The sequence below is a fragment of the Chinchilla lanigera genome, unplaced genomic scaffold, assembly GCF_000276665.1.
Source record: "Chinchilla lanigera isolate Chin_1 unplaced genomic scaffold, ChiLan1.0 scaffold00027, whole genome shotgun sequence".
In the NCBI taxonomy this organism is placed as follows: domain Eukaryota; kingdom Metazoa; phylum Chordata; class Mammalia; order Rodentia; family Chinchillidae; genus Chinchilla; species Chinchilla lanigera.
Window position 1 is genome coordinate 21,137,336 of NW_004955428.1, and position 24,759 is coordinate 21,162,094.

Genomic DNA, 24,759 nt, shown 5'->3' on the forward strand with positions numbered 1-24,759 from the left:
GAAAAGTAGAGTGAATGCATAGACTATTTGTAGCCAGATGTGGATAAACTTTGTCTGTCACCATAATTAAAGTGGCAGCAATTTAAGAAATTGTTAATTAGCTTAGATTGTGAGAGCTATCAGAGGGCAAAGAACAGGAGCTGGGGGTGGAGTACTGAATGCACAAGGCCAATTATAATATTTGCTCCTTTAGAAGTTTTGGAATCCTGCTGTCTGTGTCAAAAGGCACAAATTCTCCTGCACTGTTTCCAAAGTGCTCTGTAAGTCTCTTCTCTGGTGGTAACACGTTGGGCTGCTTCCAGGTTAAATCTTCCCTTGCTTGTCAGGTCTCTGTTGAAATGTAACTTCCTCCACAAAGGGCTTGGAGTCCCTGCAGTTCATACTAAAACTTGGTGTGTATCACTGTTTATTCTCTTGCTGGTTATGTACAGCTGTCTCCCTTGCTACTTGCAATCTCTACGAAGGCAGGAAGCTGGGGTTCCCAGGAGGGCCCCATTCACCCTAGACAGCTAGAAGACTATCTCTGGATGATCAGTGTGGAGTGAGTGTCTACAGGTAACTGTCTCCAGGCAAGAAAGCTGAGTTAATTCTCCTGGGAGAAGTCACTGCCCAGCAGTATATCTTTAGGCAGAAGCAGATTTTATTAGAATGTTTGTTCTTGGTGCCAAGAACATTGTGTGGCTCTATAATGACATTTATAACAAGAAAAAATGGTCTTATTTCAGCAACAGAATTGTTATGTATTAAGGTTAACATTTAATAAATCCTATCACTTCATGTATGGAAATCTGTGTTTGCTTCCTTTGGGTTTTATTTGGAAATGAGGAGGATTTCATTTCTTTCCTGGCAACAAGCCATTCATTTTCATGGTAGAAAGTTTGAGAGGCCAGATTGTGGAGTTCACAGCCTGGTTTTGATCCTGTGTCTGTTGCCAGGTACAAATGTGAGCTCCTGGGGTGATAAGTTAACCATTCTGTACTTTATTTTCTCATCTATAAAATGAAAATTACAACAATGAATTCTTCGCAGGGTGATTATAAGAATTAAATAATCTGTAAACTACCTCTGAAACACAGTAAGCAAGTCCAATAACTGTTAGCTTTTACTATTGTTCACTCATTGTTTTTTACTTTAAAAGCAGTTTTCCACAAAACTTAAAATGTCCTCAGTTCATATCAGTTCAGTAAGTCCCACATAAGACTTTTGATTTTTCCCTCCTCAATTTATTTCTCACCTTAGTCTTTCTCATCTCACTAAAAAATATGCCATCCATCCAGTGAATCAGGCCGTAAAATCTAAAATCCAAATGTAACTCTTTTCTTTTACTGTTCACAACCAGTATATTTTTCAGACCCAGAAAATGTCTCTCCCAGTATAATTGAAATCCATCTGTGTTTCTTCCAGCTCTGTTTACTCCATTTTCACTGTCTGTCTGGACTTCTCTAGGGACTTCCTAACTGGTCTTCCTGACCTTACCCTTTTAAATCCATTTCCCTAATTAGCTTGGGTCAGCTTATTTATAGCTAGGAACCCTTCCATACCTTTCCACTTCTTTTAGAAGAAAATTCAAATTCTCTAAGATAGCCTACAATGCATGAAAAACCAATCATGGATAGTATTTTTCCTACCCCTCCAACCCTTTTTCACCAAAATTCCCCTCTCAGCTACTACGACCATAGTCATATCAGTTTCTTTCTGTTCCTCAACCATAATGCACCCTTTATTGTCTACCACCCTGTTCACTCTGCCCAGAATGCTCTTTCCCAGCTCCCTAATAAGCTGGGCATTTGGTCCTTGAATTCTTAGTTAAGGTGTCAAGTGTGTGGAGGTTTTTTCAACATCTCTTTCTGAGGTGGCACTCCTGGGTTATTCCCTTGTATCTGCTATGTATTATTTTGTCTGTTTATATTATCTACATTTTTTACATATTTATCTGCATTTACATCCACAAAGACAGAAACTTTATCTACCTTTTTCATCACTGTAAATTTTGGCACAAAATAGAAATACAACAAATACTTGATGATCCCACATGGACCTTAGAAGGCCACATAAAATCACTTCTTCCATCTCCCATGACATCACCTCTGTCTGTAAAACAGGAAGGGAGGAGAAATGTTAACACAGGCTATGTCTGGAACAGCACTGGCTCAGGTTTCTACACATCAAGTACCTGAAGAACAGAAAATAGACTGAACATTAAAGCAACCCCAGTGTTTGAAAAAACGAAAAGACTAAATGAAACCTTTTGTGCCAAAAAATTGATTTGGAGATCAAGAAACCACAATAAACTTAGTCTATTCATTCATTCAACAAGTTCGTGTTAAAGATTTACTGTGAATCATCCTGGTGCTCAGAAGGTGTTGGAAACGAGCAGGCCACTGTCTCTAATATTAAGAAAAATGAAGTGTTACAGAAATGCAGAAGAGGGAGTGATGAAGTGTTTGGAGGATTAAAGGCGTCAGTGAGTCATTTGAGCTGTTTCTTGAAGAACAAACAGGTCCACAGCATAGGTCAGGAAAAGGAAGAGCATTGCAGACAAAGAGAAGAGCATGCTGAAATGCGCAGGAAGGGAGCACGAACCAAAGGACTAGAGAAATGGATTGTTAGCCATTTGGAATAGTGGTAAGAATCAGAGGGGATAGATTGCTGCTTGATAAGGCAGAGCTCAGTCATCAGAAAGAAGGAAAAGAAAGCCATTTTAAAGTGATCAAATAGTTCAGTATGAACAGCTCTGAGTTTGTGAATATAACTATTTTAGTAAAAGAGCTTTAAGGAACTTGAGGGGGAGAGACAAAGCATAATCTATGTTAATGGTTCAGGTACCAGATGATGAAAACTTCAAGTTGGGTAGTAGTACAAAGAATAAAGTGCTTCTATATTGTGTTAATAACCCTTACTTTTTGTGGGCTGATCAGGTCCACAATCTCCCAAATGAGTGGACAGCAAAGGCCTAAATAAATGGGACAACTGAAATGATTTTAGGGCTCCAGGAGGGTCCAACCCTCTCACAGAATTCGAGATTCTCTGGGTTAAGACAACATTCCCTGGGCGGCCTGTATTGAAAACAAAGGAGGGAGATACTGAAGAAAATGCAGGAATCTGGGAAGGACTGGGGAAACCCTTTAAGGACTTCTCCAAGTAATACTTTACGTAAATTTAGAAGAACTATGTTATCTACAGGAAGACCTTCACTGCAGGAGTGAGATGCCTACAGCTACAGTTTCCTTTTAGCTAACTGGGGTTGGAGCTAAACATCCTCAGCTGTGGCCTTGTCTTGTCCTTTGAGGTCTCATGGCTTCACCCACCATTACAGGCCTCAGTATGGCCCAGTGACTCACAAGTAAACATGGAAAGCCAAATAGCTAATTTAAGTCCTGCTCAGAGCTGCTTCATAGTGGTCTCCATCACTTCTGCATGCTATTAGGTGACATTGGGTATTTTGTTCTAGGTAGGTCTTACTTTTCTTTCTGTAAAAGAAGAGAAAACTTTGCATAATTTCTATGATCCCTTTCAGCTTGATGACCCCATGTGGACCTTAGAAGTTTATATAAAATCATCTCTTTATCACCCATGACATCACTTCTATCTGTGAAACAGGAAGGGAGGAGAGGTGTTAACATGGGTTATGTCTGGAACAGCACTGGTTCAGGTCTCCATACATCCAGCTCCTGAAGAACAGAAAATGGACTGTATAGTAAAGCAACACTAGTGTTTGAAAACAACATTGTATCCAAGATGGGCTAAAATTGCCAAGTTAAATACAGCAAATGTTGGATTACAAAAGTTCTTTTGTTGTAAACTTATCTGTGTAGTTTCTCAAACATGGGGGCCATATCATTTACATCTTGCTATCATGAAGTGTAAACAGACTAGGCTGTGAAACAGAATGGATCAATTTTATTTGATCTGTTCTACTACTTTCTACTACAAATTTCTAGTAGTATGAGATATTTCCTGTGTTTCAGTTTCTTCATATATAAAATGAGAATAGCAATAGTAACCTCAAAAGTTAAAAAGAAGAAATAGCGTTTCTTTGGGTACCAGGAGTCAAACTCAGGTCCTTGCACTTGCCAGGCAGGTGCTTGTGCCTCTGAGCTATATCTCTGGCTCAAAAATGAAGAAATAGAGCTAAATCATTTGCTATAGGGTTTCGTACATGGTGATTGAATAATGAGTGGATACCATTGTTGTCATCTTCATTACCATTATCATTGTCACTATCGTGACCAGCCTTTCTATCTAATAGAAGACTAAATATCTAAACACTTTATACATTTCTGATGAGTGCTTGGGTGAATGAAGTGAAAGGGAGTAGTTGTTCAGGTAAATAATAACAAATCTGTACTTAAGTTTTTGCTTTGATTATTTGAATAAGATAGATATTTGTTAATTATATAACACTATGTAAACAACAGCTAGGTTTGCAGTACAAATATTTATGTTGCTATATTTTAAAAGTTCATTTGGAGTGACAAGTATAATGAAATGAACATAGATCAGAAAAGTACGTGGCAGAATTGCCTGTTTTTTGTGACACTGTTCCAATTATTTCTGGTTTTTTTGGAAAATCCATAACTAAACTCTTGGGAATTTCTGCTTGTCATCCCCCTGTTGAAAGACTTTCCCATTCTTGAGCTTGAACTTTCAACGTAAGTATAACAGTCTAGCAATTTCCAGATTACAGAGCTGCTTTAGGTAGAGCAAGTTACTATTGTAATGAATGCTGGCATTTTCTGTTTTACTCTTTTAGAAGCACACATTATTATACACCTTCCATTGCTGTAGTCTCTTCATTTTATGTTTCTCTATTTGGGGAGAATTTCAGAATGGAGATAATGATATAGTCCCACATGAACCTGTCCCTTCCACCACCTATGACATCACCGCTGTCTGTAAAGCAGGAAGGGAGGAGAGATGTTAACATGGGCTATGTCTGGAATGGCACTGGCTCAGGTCTCCACACTTCCAGCTCCTGAAGAACAGAAAATGGACTGGACAGTAATACAACATTAGTGTTAGAAAATGGTATTTTACCCAAGGTAGGCTAAAATTGCTGTGTTAAATCTAGCAGATGTTGGATTACAAAAGTTCTGTAACCAGTTCTCTAAAGAAAGAACGCAGCCCTACTTTGGAGGGAAAAGAACTTGGTTTCATTTTGGCTTTTAAAACCCTTTTTATATTTTATGGCCTAGTCCCTAGGCTCTCTTTCAGTTTTCATTGTCTGTGAATTTTGAGAACCTATCAAAGAAATTCCTGTCTTCATTCTTTAGCTTTTGAAAAATAATTTTTTGTACCAAACATTTTTGTGGCATATTTAATTTTAAAAAATTTGAAAGCAAGGCCCAAGGTTACTTAGGAAAGGATAAAGTCTTAGATTCTGCTGCATGAAAGGAATCTAATCATTTTCCTGTTCTGAAACCACATTACTTTATCTGCCAAATGCAAATTTCTGAAAACAGGTCATTCTTCCTGTCAACCAGAAAAAAATTCTCTGAAGATTGTACTCAGCTATCACCATCTTCCCAGAGCCTGGGAAGCAGAGTGTCACTCAGCATAGCTCCCTGTGGAGGTGACGGTGTGTGTTGGAGGTAGGAGGGGTAAGAAGAGAAGGAAAAACAGTGGCAGGGCATGTGGATTGTGACAAGGAAAGAAGGGACACTTTGGGACCTTCTGGTATTGCTCAATTTATTACAGTGTTCTTGGACACAAAACATGACTGCCTTTTTATGTGGAGCAACATTTTTTACACTTTATTTTTAATTGATACAATAATTGTACATTTTTATGGGGTACAATGTGATATTTTAAAGTACCTACACACAATATACATTGATCAAATCTGGATTATAAGCATGTCCAACATCTTAAACATTTATCATTTTTTGTGGTAAGAAACATTCAAAATCCTTTCTTCTAGTTGTTTTGAAATATATAATATATATTATTGTGAAGCTGTGTCACCCTTTGGTGTCACAGAAACTGGAACTTACTCGTCTAGACAGTAATAACATAGCGCCTGCTGTCTAACCGCTACCTCCCCGCCGCTCCCTGTCCTCAGGTAGCCACTATTCTATCCTCAATTTCTAAGGGACTTGATCTCGTATTATATAGAGGAAGTACTAAATGTCAAATAAGCTGAGTTTGTGTCCCCTGAAGTCAAAGAATAAATTCTAAGGAACAACGGAGGTTAAAATAGGAAAATGATTGGAGGAAAGGCATGGGGAACAAGAGTGGGGGAATGGGGAACAGGAATAGCTCCTGAGACAGGAGGGGTCCCAAATTGGTTGCCAACAAGCCCACCTCCCAAAGGAAGTGTTATAGAACAAAATCATGAAGCAGGTACAACGTGGATCAAAATTATGATCAACCCATAAGAATGCAAGTATAATTGCTTAGGTAAAATTGATCTAATGGTAGAAAGGGGGCATGAGCGACATCATTAACCTTGGTTAATAATGTCGTCTTAGTCTTGCCTTTCGCCTTAGTCTTAGCCTTCGTCTTAGTGTTAGTCTTTTAGTCTTAGTAGCTGGGAGAAGATAGCCCATCCTAAATGAGATAATGGGAAATCTCAAATAGTGATACCATTAATTCCAAGCCTCTGTTCATCCCTAAGGGAAGTATGTAAAACTCGCCATTGTGATTTTAACCTTCAGATGCACCTCCAGCCACAGTCTTGATGATGCATTCTCATCTTCTGCACTGACTTCTTCAAGGGCCCAGCCGTGTCCGACACCTATAATATTTCTACCTAACTTAGCTGTCTGTAATAATATGAGAAGATTTATGATTTTTCATATCCTGATTTCCTGTCCAGCCCTCTCAAAACTGAACTGTTTCTCACTGCTTTCAGATGAATTTCCTGTCACACAGCTTGATCATGCCAGTTCCTTGTATGAAGTCTTTAATGGGCCTCCCAGCTGTCCTATGGCAGAGACAGACAACCATGATTGTCAATGGGCCACATTAGCTGAATGCTCTTTTGGTATGGATGGTGAGTTATAGATGGCTTTTATAATTTTAGGTGGTTGGGAGAAAAATCAAAAGAATTCTATTTCGTGACTTACGGAAATTATGTGAAATTCCAATTTCCACACCCATGCTAGAAATCAAACACTGGGCTCTCCCACTTGCTAGATAAGCACTCTGCCATTGAGCTAGACTGCCGGGCCCTTCCATAAATAGTTATATTGAATCACACTCCTTCATTTTTTAATTGGCCACTTTGCACTACAAAGGCAGGGTTGACTTGAAATCCAATTGTTTCCTACAATAATTATAACCTTGGCCTTTACAGAGGTAGTTTATCCTGCCCTGTAGGATAAAATCCGCTGCTTTTTGATTTGCACCGAATTATGCAGTACTAACATAGAGCTACCTGAAGCTGACCAGCACCATGCTGGTCCCTCTGTGAGAAATATCCTCTGTCTATCTCTGCTCAGCCTGTGAGACTCTGACACAGTTCTTTCCTGAAGCCTTCCAGGAGGACCCTTCCACCATTCATGCACCCCTCCTACCCTAAAGGCTGTTTTCTTTTGTTTTTGTTTTTGTTTTTGTTTTGTTTTTTGCTGTGTTCTCACGAGATAGTACTCTGTGCATAATCTTATTACCGGGGCCTCGTTGCATTGTATGCTTTCTGGGGACATAGATCACATTTTAGTCGCTAAACTATTCCTGGCATCAAACATTGTCTATGGCACTCAGTAAGTAAATGACAAAGGACTGCTAAATGACTGGCTGGATGAATAAACATATCTCCCTAGGCAATGGTTGCTAGAGCTGCCACCAGAAGGATAAGGCCATTGTGTGCCTGGTCAAGCAGTATAGATTCTAGAGGAATGATAAATGTCCACAGTTCTGAGATTCCATCTTCACCTCTGCATAGTCTGGAGCTACTGACTATGGTGAACCCTTTCATGTTAGCATTCAACTCTGGGAAAGGATTTGAATTTGCTGTCACCTTAAATTCAATTCTAGGTATATCTGCTGTGCCAAGATAAAGAAGGCTAGGATAGGAACACAAATACTATTCAAAGTTACTAAACCTGCTGATACTTCACTTAAGAGTGTAGCTTCAAGGTGCATCCATTTAACTACAGTCTCAAGTTTTTCCTTCTTTATGCTGAGTAGTACTCCACTGTATAAAAATACCACATCTTGTTTGTCTACTCATCAGTTGATAGGCATTTGGGCATTTCCCAAGGTTCAGCTATTATAAACTGCTGCTATAAACATGGAAGTGCATACATTGCTGTGGTATGATGATTTTAATTCCTTTGGGAAGATACCAAGGAGGGGAATAGTTGGGTCAAATGGGACCTCTAGTTCTAGTATTTTGTGGTATCTACATTTCTACAGTGGTTGTACCAGTCGACACTCTTACCAACAGTGAAGAGTTCTTTTTCCCCCATATCCCTGCCAGAATTCATTATTGATTGATTTCTTGATAATAGCCAATGTTTCTGGAGTGAGATGGAGTGTTGTTTTAATTTGCAATTCTCCCTTTGTCTCTGTGGTGTGAGAGACTGAAAGTGTAAATAAGGACCAAAATGTATAATCAACATTGAGAAATAGGAAGAAATTGTTCAAATAGGAAAGGGAACTAGACAGGAGGGAGAGGGAAAGGGAAGAAAGGACAAAAAAATGAGAAAAGAAGATAAAATGGAAGCAAAGCTTTTGCAAATAAGGAGGGGAAGAGAGGTTGAAGTGAGGGGAGGAGAATGGGGAAAAAGAGGAATCAAAATACTGTATATCATGTACAGATACAAATTCACTATCATGAATGTGATCATTATGTATATCTAAATTGTATCAATAAACTTAATTAAAAAATAAATGCACCTACTATTCACGCTGCTAGAACTCCATGATTCCTCTTGTCTGAAAAATTAGAACTCAAGATGAGTGTCACCTGCTGACCTTTAATTCTGATGCCTTTATCAAAGCTCTAGTTTTCTTAGATTAAAATCAAGTCTTGCTAAGGATAACTTTAAAACAGAATAAGTGGAGGAAAATGCTATAATAATCTTGATAATTTATCCCTGAAAGGAGTTTTTTTTAAGTAAATGCAATACACATGGAAACATTTGCGCCATTAATATCAGGTCTTCATGGTAGCAAAGTCATGTTTATACTAATAACTAAAATTCAACTTTTTCCTTCCCTTGTACCCCACTTCCTTTTTTGTTTTTAAATCTAAGAATGCTTCTTTAAAAAATGTGCGTTGTTTTAAAAATAATTTTTTCCACAGTCTGGGTCTCCCCAAAATTCATCTTGAAAGTTAATCCCCAAGGCACAGTATAAAGGGGTAGGGCCTTGTGGAGATCATCAGCTCATGAGAGCCCTATCCTGTGGGTGGGATTAGTGCCTCACACAGGGATGGAAAGGGCAGGGCCAGACCCCGTCCTGTCTGTCCCGTGTGGGCACTGTAAGAAGTGCTATCTTCCAAGCAGAGAGCAACACGTACCAACACTACATTTGCCTTTATCGTCAACTTTCCAGCCCCTATGCTATAAAAAAGTAAATTTCTATTCTTTATAAGTTACCACATCTCTTGCATTTTGATAAAATGCCATAGCAGGAATGGGCTAAAACAATTCTATAGCATGATCATGATGAAATATAAACAAGCTATAGATTGATGAGACTTAGTCTGAGGAAATTTTTTTTTGTCTTTTTGAGGCAGGGTCTCACTATGCATATCAGGCTGACTTTGAGCTCATTTTGTAGCCCAGGCTGGCCTCGAACTCACAGTGATCCTTCTGCCTCAGCCTCCCAAGTGCTGGGATTACAGGCATGCATGACGATGCCTGGCTTTATTTATATTGTAATTGTATTTTTCATTTGCAACTGCTCAGGCAAAATATCTATAGAATTTGCCCATAGTTCTGACTTTTTTCTATACAATAGCATTTGAGACCTCAAACAATGAATTCTTATATTCAACAACTTCCTTTTTATGCAAAATGAGGAATTAAAATGCATTGTTCATTTAAATGTGTTGCTTATTATCAAGAGCCAATTGAGTTTCCAGAAATCACTGTGGGTTGTGAAACCACTGCCCTGTGTTTTTGTTTGTCTTCCTTACCATTCTCATGCTGGACTTCGAGTTTGGTTTAGCTTTGCATTAAATTTAGGTGGTACATCAGGCTTATTTTTTCTCTGCTTAGCACTTTAGAAAGTATCAACTTCAATAAATCATAAGCAAGGTCACAGCCAAGGTTACTACAGAATGTCTGACCTATGCTCACAGTTTACACATGCCTGTCTTACCTAGGTCACTCTGAGTGAAGGGGAGTTGTCTTGGGCCACATATAAAATATACAAGATAGTAAATGTATATAAGTAACAAGACTTCCTATATTTTTAAATGTTTTTATTATAACAAGGCATGTCCAACTCATAGGAGGCAAGTTGGATACACTGCAAGTAGAAACCAGAGAAAGATCATCTGAATTCGAGGGAAAACGGGACTATAATTGGCACCAAAAAAAAAAAAAAGGAAAAAAATTCAAATAATAATATCAGAGCTTAGAACATGATATTCCAAAGTACAGTGTCTTGGTATGTGAGTACTTTGAACTGAAGGAAATTGGAAAAGCCTCCGAAGCCAGATCTCCCTCTGACCTTTTCCTACTCTTCTGTCTCCCATTATTCTTTCTCCCAAGAAGGGAGTCCTAAAAACCAGAATTCCTCTTCTTGGATCCAAGTCATAGAAACCATAAACCCTCTGTCCCCAGACAAGTCCTAAGAGCTCGAAAGGCTACTCTTGCCTTTCTCCCCTGGGAACTTGTTTTAGCAGGCCCTGCCCCATTCCTGAGAGGAAGAAATGCCACACAGAGGGCCAAAAGGAACATGGGCATATGGCCTTGCCAGGACCACACCCTATTGGTCTGTTACCATTAGATCACACCCTTTTGTGTGGCTGTTCATTCATCATCAAACTTAACATAAAAATCGACAGATTTCCTGGGTCTTTGGGACTTCATTTTTAAAATAATCCATGTCATATGAAACTTTGATTCAGTAATTTTTAAGCTTTTCTTTTATTAACCTGCCTTTTACTATAGGAACAACATCTATGACCCTTAGGATGGGTAGGGGAAACTATCACAGCTTTCTGAATCTGCAGTGACAAGTTTTGGAAAAATACCCATCCATTCATTATTTATTTTAAAATTCTTTTTCTTTGTCTTTTGTCTTAGTATTGCAGAAAGCTGTGGTATGAATGACATGTAGATCAACAAGAAAAACAACCAAGCCACCCTCTTGAAATGAGGCCAGTCCTGATGGGTCAGGGATCAGCCCTAGGTGCTACAAAGCTTCTGCAAAGCTCCTGTGTCTGGGTTTTCTGTGTTGCTTTATAAATGGTTGCTCCACCCACGGGAGCACCCAGTGATTGCTCCATCAAAGGGAACCACTCTTGTTCTGAGCGGTACAAAGGATGGCATGCTACTTTCCGATACAGGCACCTGAAAATGTCCCTGTTTGGAAGAAAGAGCCTTGAAGAATACCCTTAGAGTTGTCATGAAAAATATTGGTAGCAAATGTGACAATGAAGAGGGTCTGTACAGGAAATCCTATCTCTACCCCTGTTTGTTCACAGTAATATAGACCAGGTTCTACAGGGGGAATTTGGCTGTAAGGTTATGCCTTTGCCTACATAAACCTATTATAATGTATTTGGTAATTTAGGGCCACCTCACACTTACTCAAATCATCAAGGTGAGGTGGTTCTGCTTTGTAAAGCTTTTTCAGACCCAGGTAAGGAATATTAATTGCAATGTGCTATGGAGATGAGTAAAGCTTTTTCCTCTTTTTTGGTGGAAGGAGAGGAAGGATGGAGGAAAGTTTATGGAGAAAGTTGACAGGAGAAGAAAAGTATAGTAAAGCAACTCTCCACTACAGCTGCAAAGAGAAAAAAAATCAGAGCAAGACACATTGGAGGCATTTTCTCTTTAAATGATCTTCACAAAATTGTTTCATTTTTATAAGGGGGCAGGGATTGCCAGATCCTTTGTAGAAATATAAATTGTCATGTTTTATAAACTTACAAATAATGAAATGCCCTTCATGAAAGTGTTGTTTCATTAGTATTGTCTTATTGGGGAAGTCACAGATCTTGTGATTTGCCCAAGCCGCTGAGAAGGAAGTGCTTTGTACTAACAGATCAGGGACAACCTGGCTAGTCTAAGAGTGGTTCTGTTGCTATCTTCTTGGGCAGGGAATTGAATTTTCCTTACCTCCAGCTACCTGTTGGCTCCACGTGACACTACCTATCTTTTAGTGTGTTTTGAAATTTATAGTTTACAAAGTACTAGGAATTTAGCATTAACCTCCTAAAACAGTCTGATACTCTCTTCTCTCTGTCTCTGTCTCTGTCTCGCCTTGCTTTTGCAATGTTGGGGTTCCCACTGAGGGCCCCCAGCATGCTAGGCAGGTGCTGTTTCACTGAGTTCTACCTCCAGCCCTAGCACCGTATGAAGTCATTTAAGTTTTTAAAACGTTATTTATTCTTGAAGTGTGTTTTCAAATGCTAGCCCTTTACAAAAACATTCTTATCAGAATACCAAAAATACCCCTTTTACTTAGAATTTACCAAGAAGAAAGTGTTGAAAAGTTGTGCTATATGTTATCAGTAGACCATGAGAAGCTCACACTCCAGCTCATATTTTAATAGTCTCTAGAAAGAGCCAAAGTCATTTTTAAAAGAGCTTTACTTAAAAGGAAGGCTCCTGGCATTCAGAGGTCAGCCGTGGGCCAGCCTAAAGAGGACAAAGCAGGAAATGCTGAGAGCTGAGCAGCGCTGTAAATGACAGAGGAGCCCGGAGCGGCCCTCGACGCCCGCCCAGCGTGCTGTCAGATCACGCGCTCCTGCTTCGGATGGATTTCTGATTTACCATTAAGGAAAGGTTTAGTTAAGAATAAGGTCAAAATATGTTTGCATCCCAAACTTCTTGACTTCCATGTGAAACGGGAAGGATTGTAATTCCAGGACAGTTATAAAGAAGCCTTTAAACATTACAGTGACAAAGATTCTCTGCTTGGCAAAACGTTTATCTGGCTTCTGAATATTCTGTTAGGGTCACTGTTCTTTTTCTTGTAAAATCCGGTTTTCACAAAGATCCCTGCAGAAATCCCTCACTCTTGATATCTGCTCGGGCCTTCATCCCCCATCTGGTGGCTCTGGCCTGTCCTCAGCAGGAATCCGGTTAGGTGGGTTTTGCTGGCATTTCCCTGAGCTCCCCACCACGTGCTCTTGGTAATTTTCCCTCTACTTAGCCCCACCCTGCTCCTTGCTGTGAATTCTCCCTTGCCCGTGTTGTACTGGAATTGAGCCCAATCTTCTTCCCTCACTGAGGACCCTCTACAGTGGTGTTTAGACCTCTCTGGATGGTCCTGAACGGTCTTCCTCACCACGCTTTAACGATATCACTGAATCGTTCTCATCTTTAACAAAACAGCTTAGAAGTTGCCATGCATTCTGAAATCCTTTGATTTATCTGGAAGTTATTATGGAAAATAAAATTTAAGAACATGTAATAGGAAAAAGTCTTTTGAATAAACAGTTTCATAAGGAACAATACAATCCTCAACCTGATTTTCAAGTTACATTTATTACTAATGTAATTTTGATTTTCAGTACAATCTTTCAAATACAGTCTTTTGGGATAAAAAGAGGTGCAAATGCCAATCTAATTAACAAGAGAACACAGTCTTCTTTTAAATAAAAATGTGTGAACAGTGTAGTTACTTCTAGCTTGAATAGAGTCAAGTGTGGAAATCTACTTTTTCTTTAAAATTAAACATCCCTGTAATTCCTGTTTATTATCGCTATTTGATGCCATTTTTATCCAAAGCTTTAAATCATTGTGTACCTTCATATTGTTAAGCCCCATCCGGTGTATGTGGTGGTGCCAAAACTAAGAAATACATTCAAAAATGGTAGACTAGAAACTGTGCACTTATAAAACTCAAAATACAGAACAAATGTTAATTCACCAGAAAAACAGACACTTTACACACATGTAATGATATATTTAAACTCAAGATGCAGGGAAAATGCCAAATTAGTGTCTCTGTGACTGACATACTCTACTTTTAGAGTTTTTTGAATACACAGTTAAAGACAAATTCTTGCCACCTATGTGATTGCTACTCACTGAAAGATGTCTTACAACAAATGTAGTATGAATTTACAAAGTATCAGCTCTTCTCTGCAAGCACTAGCATTGGCAAGAAGAGACAATTCATCTTATTTTCTGAGAACAATAGTTATCTAAACCTTCTCACCCACGAGAATTGGATCTCAGTGTGGGAGGGGTCCTGCCTCAACCATTAGGTTATATGTGAGCATTTGTGATGACTTGAGAATCACACATTTGCTTTCAGAACTATTATCTGTAGAGCTACTGTTTTTTTCTTTTTCTTTCTTTCTTTTTTGGATGGTGGTGGAGCTGGTGGTACTAGGGATTGAAGCTATGGGCTCTCTACACTGAGCTATACCCTCGGCCCTTTAAATTTTCCTTACTTTTAAAATTTTGAGACATGGTCTTGCTAAGTAGCCCAGGCTGGGGTCCAATTTACAATCCTCCTGCCTCAACCCCTGGAGTAGCTGGGATTAGAGGTGTGTGCCACCAGGTCCTGCTGAAGTAGGACCTTTTGGAGCACTGATTTCTAATAAAAAAGATGGGATGTTTGAATCCTTATAAGTGAAACATGTGCATCTTTCCTGCCACTTATTGTCTTTTTCTCTATGTTTAGAATAAATTTATTTATTTGTTTGTTTGTTTTTATTTATTTATTTTTTTGGAGACAAGGTTTCACCACGCAGTTCAGGCTGGCCTTGAACTCACTTTGTAGTCCAGGCTGGCCTCGAACTTACAGCATTCCACTTGCTTCAGCCTCCTCATTGCTGGGATTACAGGTGTGTGCCACCATGCCCAGCTTGAGAATAAATTTAGAGAGCTCAGTACAAATGATAACTCTGCTGTAGTGCAAGCAAAGAGGGAGAAGGCTATAATACCTCAGTTTTAAAAAATCTGCTTCTCTCTGTTTTGAGTGTAGTGAATTTTAGTAAATAATATAATGTATATCAATAGATGTAAATAAAGCCTAGCACTTAGAAAGCAACACAATAGAATATGTTCAGAGCAAGTAAAGTCTTTTCTGCTAAACTCGTCTTCTTTTAAAACACTCAAATCCAGAATGATCCAGCCACTATAATAATTTTAAATTAAGTAAGGATTTTGTGGTAGGCCGTCTGGAAAATTTGCTGACAAATTAATCCATATATCTACATCAGATGTTATTTTTTAATTCCTCAAAAACTGTTGGGAGCCAATAATTATGCTTTGAGAGAATTAACACTGTATCAGTTTAAGATAACAATAAAACTTCAGAAAGTATTCATCTTCTATTTTCTGCATAAATGAACAAATTAGTATCTGGCAAGTTCTACCACTGATACAACTTACTGTGTGTTTCTTCAATTTATTTTTTTATTTCCAATGTAAGGGATCATTTTTACACTGGCATTCTTTTTTAAGTTTTATTATGTAAAAGTGACCATCATCATATGAGACCATCATGATAAGTTCAAGAGTGAAAAACTAAAACAAAGCAAAGTTATCACATCTAAAAAGCTAAGGAAGTTCTGAATACTCAAGAACACTTTAAAAATATTCTAGGTACTTGCTTATGATGTACTCTACCTCAGGTTTCCTGGTACATTACACTGTGTGGGTGTGATGGGGAGGAGCAGGTGTGTGAGGTGATGGTTCACGGTCATGCTGCTAAGGCCTGGGTCATGGTATGGGTGAAGCAGCTGTCTAACTTCTTTTGAACATCCTCATGGCAAATTTCTAGAGAAGTACCACTTGTTGCATAGGCTTCTGTGGCATGTTTTGGGAACCAAAGAAATGGTGATGACTTACAGTTGCATAATAGCAGGCATATTCATTTACCACTTCCTTAAATCCATCAGTAGTTTTTTTTCCTTCACATCAACCCTCACTCCCCAAACACGTAACCCAAATCCTGTCATCCACAAATTCCTTTTGGGATCTTTAATGATGCGTGTATTAACACTAATTATCTAATCCACCCCTAAACTTAATCTGATATTTATATGATGAGCAACTAAAATGAATAATGCATAAAAACCCATTCTACTCATGAGAGAATCTCAGAATATCAGAGTTGTTAAGGGTCTAAGAGATTAGATTCTCTGATCTTCTCATTTGACGAATAAGAACAACTGAACCCAGAGTCTATTCCTGTCTGCTGGCTTTAAACAGATTAGAAATAAACCCTGCACGTAAATCTTTCTGTTTCCCACACTTTACACCATTTACTGCAAAAGTCCATCTGAAATGTCTAATAATTTTACTCTCCCACATTTCTTTCTAAGAACTTTTATATTTCAGTTATTTAAAAATATCTGAATGTTGTTAACTTTAAAACTGTTTCAGAGAAATACTTAACACCACGAAGTACTTTTTAATATAACCATTACTTATTGGCATATTCTCATTAAAAATGTCTCTAATGTTAAAGTCCTCGCTATTATAGCTAATGTTAATTAACACACATATTTTATTAATTTACTCCTGGGATACGGCAAATAGTTTCACTTTTACTGAGCATAGATTGGTTGCATAAGCCATCCCTTATAAATGGAATTAAGATTTTGAATTACATATATCAGACTATCAATGCAGAAAATAAATTTTTTCTTCAAAGAAATACTTTATGCATCTGCAGATAAGGAAGTTGTTCATGCTTGTGTGTGCATACACATAAATACACACATAGACCCAGACACATGACCCATGAGAACCAGCCAAGACCAAAAGTGAATCTAGATCTATTAGAAAGGTAGAAATGTCTACAAAGGAGCAGTAAAAAAAACCATAGTTGTCACACAATTAGTTCTTACTTTCATGTTTGGCGCCTCCATCCCCTGGGGTGTGGGTTATAGTTGCAATCAGCTACGGGAAGGCAGTAATCAGACCTGGTCTCCAAGGACATTATTTCAGAATCATTTCTAGAAGCCTGCCTGTGATATGCATATGGCAACTGTGAACCATATTGAGAGTTGGTGGGCATGCTATTATTGGCTACAGAGGTAACATGATACTCTTGCCTTTCAAATGAGTCCATGTTGGCCTTCTGTGTTTGAGGAACATAGGACAGTTTCTCATTCCAATCCTCTGGGGGCCCCCGAAGCACCTTTCTCCGAGCTGCTGAGACCACATTTGCCACAATGGACTCTTGGATGTTCCTGGGTCTGAAGGCATCATCCACTAGACCAAAGGGAGACTTTGCTGCCGCTTCCCACGGTGTTGGTCTTCTGCTTGCTTTCTCCAGCCCATCTGCTGGTTTGCTGGGGTAATTAGAAGCAGGCTGGTACACCCAAGGAGATGTTGAAGACATGATGGGTAGGACTGGTCTTCCGGGAAGAGACAAGGAACGCCCACTCTCCTAAAAATAGTGAAAATGTTCATATATCTTATTAATTTCAGTCTGTACTGATTACTATTCCGAAGTATTCACGGCACCATTAGCAAGCACTACAAAAATCAAAGCCTCACAATATTTAGTCCTAAAGCCAAACAGGCTGTCTCAGCTTCGCGTCTTCTTAGCTCTGGTCTCCTGCTTGACTAGCACAGCCCTCTCTCAGCTTCCTCATTGTTCTCCTTCTCTAATCCTGCAGCTACAGTTGCTGCCATCTTTCCCGGCATAACCCCCAAGGCAGGGCCCTCATCACCGCTTCCACCTGCCCTCCATGTATTCACAACCGACCTTCACAGCCCACTCTCATTCCAGGCCTGTTTTCCTGATGCAAAGTAAACAAGACATATTGATAATCCCAGAAACGAGTAAACTATTCAACCTTTTACTTTTCTATTATCTCATTTCAGTCCACTGAATATATCAAAACTGAACAAGAGCTCCTCAGAGGTAGTTAATGTTACTGAAAGGATGGAATGACTGACCATCATTCTTTCAAAATCTATTTATTTGAGGGGGATCACATAGGTGTTTATTTCCCAAGTGCAGTACCCTGCCCTAGTCTCTGAGGAGACTAAATGTTCCACTTGTCTAATTCACAGCAGCACCATCTGTTGAGAGCCCTCATGTTCTTTCCTTGCACTTCTCACACTTTCCCAGCAAACCCTAATGACTGTCTATCTGCATTATTTTCTCATACTTTCCTGCTTGCAGGACAAACTCCTTAGACAAACTCCTCAGACAAACTCCTGGCAAAAAGTCACAAGGGGACACCTGGGGAAATGGGTCAGCGTTGAAAGTATCAAAACATTGTGTTTCTCAAATGAAAGACCATGCCTAAAAATGTGTGTTCAAATCTCAAAAACAGTTTCAACAGCTTTTCTTTCTTAGTAAAGTTCTTAACTGTAAAGTGAATAGTAGCACTTTGATTTGGGTAAAAGAGTTCAGATTTAATTTTCCTTTTCTTCCACTAGGCACACAAAGGTAAATGGTTCATTTTTGGTGAGTATGAAGAAGTAAGGGGTCAATATAATGGATCCTAGTTCTTTCTTTTTAATCATTAGAACTTTCCTATAATGGTGGAATCCTAGAAAAAATTTGTTTCATTATCTCTCTCTTTTAATCCAGAATTAGTCATAAATCCTCTTTCCTATATAGTTGGTGAGGAAAGTGTTTTGGTGGGTGACTTACTCACCTTTAAGGCCTTGGTTTATATTTCACATTATTTAGGCTTCGGCTTCTTAATCTTATAAATAAAATTTTTAATGAACCCTTAATACTCCCAGGCACTCTTCTGTGAGTTACGGATACAAAGGTAAAAAAGCCCCTACTCTCAAGAAGCATACAATACACTGTTATTTTTAGCTCTCCAATAGCAAATCAGTGAATCATAGAGAAAAGACTTTTTACCTAACTTGACATAAAAAAAACATAGGGAGTTTTCTAAACTGTGAGAAATATTAAGTTTGGGTGTGACAGAGAGAAAGGTCTCTAGTAATATATGTATGTGTCTCTCCTTTGTCCTTGCCTGTGGAAGAGGGGAACAAACAAAAACTGTTAGTCGTGAACTAAACAACTTGCTGTTCTACATTTTCCTCAGCCAGCTCACACGCCTCCACGGTCCTTCGGGTACTAACAATACAGTGTGAAACTATAAATTACCTTAGGCTGGAGAGTCAACTGTGAAATAAATAAATCATTCTGGAGGTACATAGTTGTTTCTGTGTGTGCCGAAAATACTGCAGGCGTCTAGTCTCTGCCTGCACCCAAACCCCTCATTTTAACATTTTTTCCCCAAAAGCAACTGTTATGTCTTGTTCTTTGGGGCTATTTCCTCTGTCCACCTCAGTCCCAAAGTGCTTGGTCTATATTATTATCAAAGGAATTATAATCTTTAATATGAGAGCAGTATTTTAGATGCTAAATTGGCTATGCCTAGGACCTACCATCAAATTGCTTCTTTCTGTCTCCTACTATCGTTTAAATTTTATATAGTGAAAGAAGTTTTTCCATTGTCACTGGAGGAAAATTTAGCAAATCCTGTGACACTCTATTTAACTTTAGGAATAGTTCTATAGTTACCTTAAGTTACCCACACTGGTCCCTATTTTGAAACATAAGGTTCCATGTCCTGTACTGACAACCTCCAATTTCAACTTAAAATGAAAGCTCCTGTCCTTCCGGGCTGGGCCTCTTTCAGAAGGATCATGTGCCTTCTGGGAGGAGAGGAGTGTGGCTTTTTGGCTCTTTCCTCTCCCTTCCTCATCCAGCTTGCTAACTCTGCACTCTGGGACTGCAGAGCAAGGATGGTGAAGAATTAAAATGAGTGGTTTTACTTGATTTGGTAACCCCGTCTTCTGGCCTCTCAGTGTCAGGCCAGGCAGTCCCAAAGAGGAGTGTTTTCATGGACTGCTGAGCCTTTGATTCCTATCCATTTGTCCCTACCCCAGGGGCACTCATGACTGTGAGCTGTGCTCCAAGCTGCCTACTTAAGTGTGACTAGGATCCCCTTTCCCCTCTGGGAGAGGCCCCGAGATGACTTCGCTCAGCTTTCTGTTCTTCCTGGCCTAGCCTGGACCGTGGTGGAACACTCACACTGCTTTCCCTGGGCCCAGGGCAGCATGTTTCCTGGATTTTTGCCAAAACAGTTTGTCAGCCTGTCTCTGTCCTTCCGGATCTCCTGAGAGGGTGTCAGATCCCAGGGTACACTGACCTCCCTCTGTCCTCATGCAGGCATCTCCTATCACGTTCTCTAAGAAGCCACTTTGAAATTCTTCTGCATAGCCTGAAGTGAAGGGACAGAGCCCCTCCGCTCCACCAACTCCAAACACAAATATCTTTTGCACGCTAGGATCCCTCCATGTAAGATCCTGCCTTTTTTCCATACTCTGAGCCACGTTAGTTACCTGAACCTGGCTGAGAGTTTAAGAACTGAGGGAGTCATTTGTTACTATTCTCTTTGTGAGCTCTTGTTTTAATCTGCAATCTCATTTCAGTGTGAAATAGCTCCTATGTGGGATTTCTTAAGTGAAGCTTCAACCTTTTTTTTTTTTTTTGCTGGTTCTGGGCATTCAACCCGGGGCCTTAAAACTAAGCTACACCCTCATCCCGCTTTTTAAATTTTCATTTTGAGACATGGGCTCACTAAGTTGCTAAATTGCTCGGGCTGGGCTGGGACTTACGATCCTCCTGTGTCAGCCTCCCAGACTACTGGAACTTCAAGCATGTACCACCATGCCCAGTCTAAAAACTTCAAATTTAATGTCTTGTTATGTTAATGTATTTTCAGTAGAGCAGAAAGCTTTCTCTTATTTTTCTTTTTAAAATGAAATATAGGCTAAAAATGGAGTGGGTTTTTGCCCCCTGTGAATTATTGCCAATGAACGTCTCTAATAACTTCCAGAAGTCTTAAAGAGTAGAAACCTTATACCTCACTCAGGACCTGCCCTGTGGAAGAGAGCACACTTGTTTCCAGGACATCCTTGGATCCTTGGAGCTCTGATTTGGGGAACTTCTTTCTTACACAGATTAAACCTGGCCTCCCACAGCTTTGTCTCAGTGCCTCTGATAACAGAATTCATCTGCTTCCACTTCAATAGACTCATTCTTTTACAGATTTCCAGTTTCACCCACCCACACTGTCTTATTGCTATCTTTCATTTTTCAAACTAAGAAGAAATAATAGCTATAGTGCCCATCCCCTCAAGTTTCGTTCTTCTTTTTCCAGCTGGTTAAGTCTAATGCAGAAATAATGCCTTGATCTTCTTAAGTGGGTGTATGTGCGTAAACAAATGCACCAAAACTACCCCATGTACTCAGCGAACACATCATTCAAACTGACTGAAGGACGGCGTCATCTAGCAATGACATAATTAATATTTCACATGGAACATTCAGACTGGTCAACCTATGAGAACACACGCCACTCTTCAGCTCACTCAATATAACTCATGCAGTAAAGAATACAAGATTCCCAGAAAACTTGTGAGTCACCTGCCATTGTAAATGCCCACAAAAGGGCTAAATACTAAGGAGTCACTCTCCTACCTTATCCTTTAATTATAGCTACATTAATATATTGCTTGTTGTGTACCAGGCAGTGAGTGCTAATTGCTTTAGTGGAATGTTTCATATAATCCTTACAAGCCTACGTAGTAGACACTATCATTATTCTTATTTTTTAGAAGACAATGAGAGTTGGAGAGGGTAAGTAACTTCCCCAAGGGTAGAAAACTAATAAATGTTGGAACAGGAAGTTGACCCCAGTCTCATACCAGAGTTCTTTGTCTAACCTTAAACTGTATTTACAATTGAGTATCAGATAGCTTGGAGAGAACATCTTTTTTAAAAAAATCAAATTTGAATCTATGCAAACAAAATAAATGAGATCCTAGGAACTTTGAAAGGGTCATTTAAATTTTGGTGAAATTTGGTTTTAGCTAATGTTGACATCTTACCATCTGTCACAAGAACAAGTAGGTGACCAGTTACAGGGAATACAGTGCACTGCATTTAGATGTTCTACGACAGGAAGGCGAGGCTCATATGGGTCCCTGCATTCAGGAGAAAAGCTCAGAGAGGCTGAGGTCCTTTTTCTACTTAATATAAACCATCTTTCATATCAATTAAATGTTGATTTATCCACATAGCTTGTTAAAGAAAAAGCTAAGTTAGCTACCTTGTTAAACTGTCTGGGAACCGATTTATTGTCAGGGAACACTTGACATTTAAAAAGGAAATGCCATCTGGGGTTTACTTAGGACAATGCAGTGAATTCTAAAGCAATGCAAATAAATAGTCCTAGCAGCCAAAGAAGTGTAATGGGATATATGTGCTGAAGTTCAAAATATTTTATATCATAAACCTTGGAAGTTAACAAATGCTCTTGGCTGAAATCCTGCTTGCCTGCGCACTGTGGAGAAAAGGTTTCCAACTGGTAACCATTATCCCAGCTCCTTTCTCAAACACATGGTCAGTAAGCACTCCTCACAAAATACTTTAGCATAGGCAGATTCCAGGAGCCCAAGAGAAGCAAACAAAAGTACATGGCATTTCCTCAGCCTTTGTAGCCTTTGAATAGAATTTCTTATGCACAGAGGTCATAGGAGAGGCGCACTAAGAGAGGAGAGCACGCAGGACGCCCAAGGCAGTCTCCATCTTTCCACTTGCTCAGGCCCAATCTGTGGAGTCAGTGCTGCCTCGTTCCTATTTCACGCTTCCCAACCCGATCTGTCAGCACTGACTTCAAAATGCATCCAGGATTTGATCATTCTCACCACGTCCCCCATCTCGGGCTCAGCTACCAAGAACTCTTGTCTGGGTTATTGCTCTTGTCTCCTAACTGGTTCCTCTCATGCCACCCTTGCTTCTTTTAGTTTATTCTCAGTGTGGCCGTCCAAATTACCCCATTAAAGCCAAAACTGGGTCATGTCATCCAGTTCTCTGATTAACACCCCAGAGCTTCTCATTTCAAAAAAGGAAAAAAAGCCAGTCTTTCACTGACATCACAAATCCTCTGGTCCCACCCCTTGACCCCCCAACCCCACTTCCTGAACACCCTGACACACGGTTGCCTTTAGACTTGCTGATTATTATTGTGGAACACAAAACACCAGATACCAGTGTGACTCCTACCTCATTTCCTTTAGGTCTCACTTGAATATCATATGGATGCTCTATTTGATACCTTTCTGTCTAAAAACTGCTTACCCCCTTCCCCTGTTTTATTTCTTCTCTTAGGCTTACACCCATCTAACATAAGAAATGCTTTACTTAACCATTTTATGCATCTCTCCCCCTTTGAAATGATGGCTGCTCTGACAGTGAAAGATTTTGTTTTATTAAGACACACCTAAAACCATTCCTGACCCTGAAAGAGTAGTTGACTAGTAAATATTTACTGAATTAATTAAAATGCTATATTAGGCCATCATAAGTAGGAAATCTTCTCTGAAATGTTTAGCCAGATGGCAAGATGTAGCACTTCTTGCACATTGATGACATGTATTTAGAGACACATAGACCCACCCTTACCACCTCCAAGATATACAGCAGTACACATTCAAGTCATGCTTGGCAAAACAGGAGTAATCACTTTTCCTAAACAGGTGAAATAAATTATTTGCATTCAGGCCAATGGAAATTTGAAACTTTCAAGGTGGTTGGACTCCACAAATGAGAAGTCTTAGGAAAGCATGCATAAGTCCTAAGAAGAGTCTGAAATACATTTGCAAGATTTAAAAAATAAGACCCCAAAAGTAAAAGGTAATGGATTACTTATTTGGAAGAAGAGAAAGCTAAAAGTTGGTTTATCAATTATCATATGACTGTGAGCTGGTCACTCCCAGCTTTAAGAGTCTTCAATTCCAGTTTTCTTGACCAGCACAAGCAATTTGACACTGGGACAAATTTCTACATAAAGGTACAGAATCCATTTATCTAGAGGTTCTTACGTATAGGACACAAGTTCCTTTGAGGTGATTTAGATAACAATCATACCTCAAATAGAGATAAGGACACATTTAAGGTACTTCTGAGTTAGCCTCTTAACAGAATAGTCTCTCACTGAGAATACCCAAGACCTGATTTCTTCCACTGTATTTTGAGTTTTCTCTACCGACAGGTGGTTTTGGAAATTCCACTGGACCACCCCCTTATCTAGAAAACAGAAAGCCCACTTCTTTAGGCAGATATGTGCAGAAAAATGTGCAAAACTGCCAAGAGTGGGGACAAGAATCAGTAATAATAAGCCATGTGTCTGAAGTAGCCAAGAAACCACCCATTTTAGGATAGTTCCAAGAATGGATGGACGCCCTCGCACGCCACAAGGCCGACATTCTTGTGTCTGCACATCTTGGCTCCATCACTGTCTATTCATCTGAGATTAACTTTTAAATTAAAGCTTCTGCTCTACAACAATAGGCTTTTTAAAATTTTTGTTTCACACTTAGGGGGAATCCCTTTGTGAGAAAGGGTGAGGTTTGTGAATGGCGCCGGAAGCCAGGATGGGAACAATGTGTACTTGGATGCCACGCAGCCCCAGAGTGTGCCTAGCCCATTTGACTTAATTTCTCCCAGCCTTGTTTTCCTTGATCATGAAGTGGGAAGGACGGTGGTGACCTTTCCAAGATTATGGATAGAAGAAGACTTCTTTAACAAACTGACTGCCTAGCACCCAGCACCACTAATGGCTATTATTTTTGCTTTTGTGAGACGAGACTGTGTGGCCCTAAAGGTGTCAGAGAC

The 24,759-nt window shown here is 39.4% G+C and overlaps 1 protein-coding gene across 2 annotated transcripts in view; it reads right to left on the bottom strand.

Annotated features, from left to right (window-relative positions):
- Positions 1-14,874: 14,874 nt before the first annotated feature.
- The window catches only part of Synpo2 (synaptopodin 2), a 171,045-nt gene continuing 161,160 nt past the window's right edge, over positions 14,875-24,759 (bottom strand). For both annotated transcript variants that reach the window (XM_005386805.2, XM_013515263.1), the window contains exon 5: positions 14,875-17,484. In XM_005386805.2, coding sequence (XP_005386862.1) covers positions 16,942-17,484 — 543 coding nt within the window. In that variant the 3' untranslated portion in view covers positions 14,875-16,941. The remainder of the gene's footprint in view (positions 17,485-24,759) is intronic.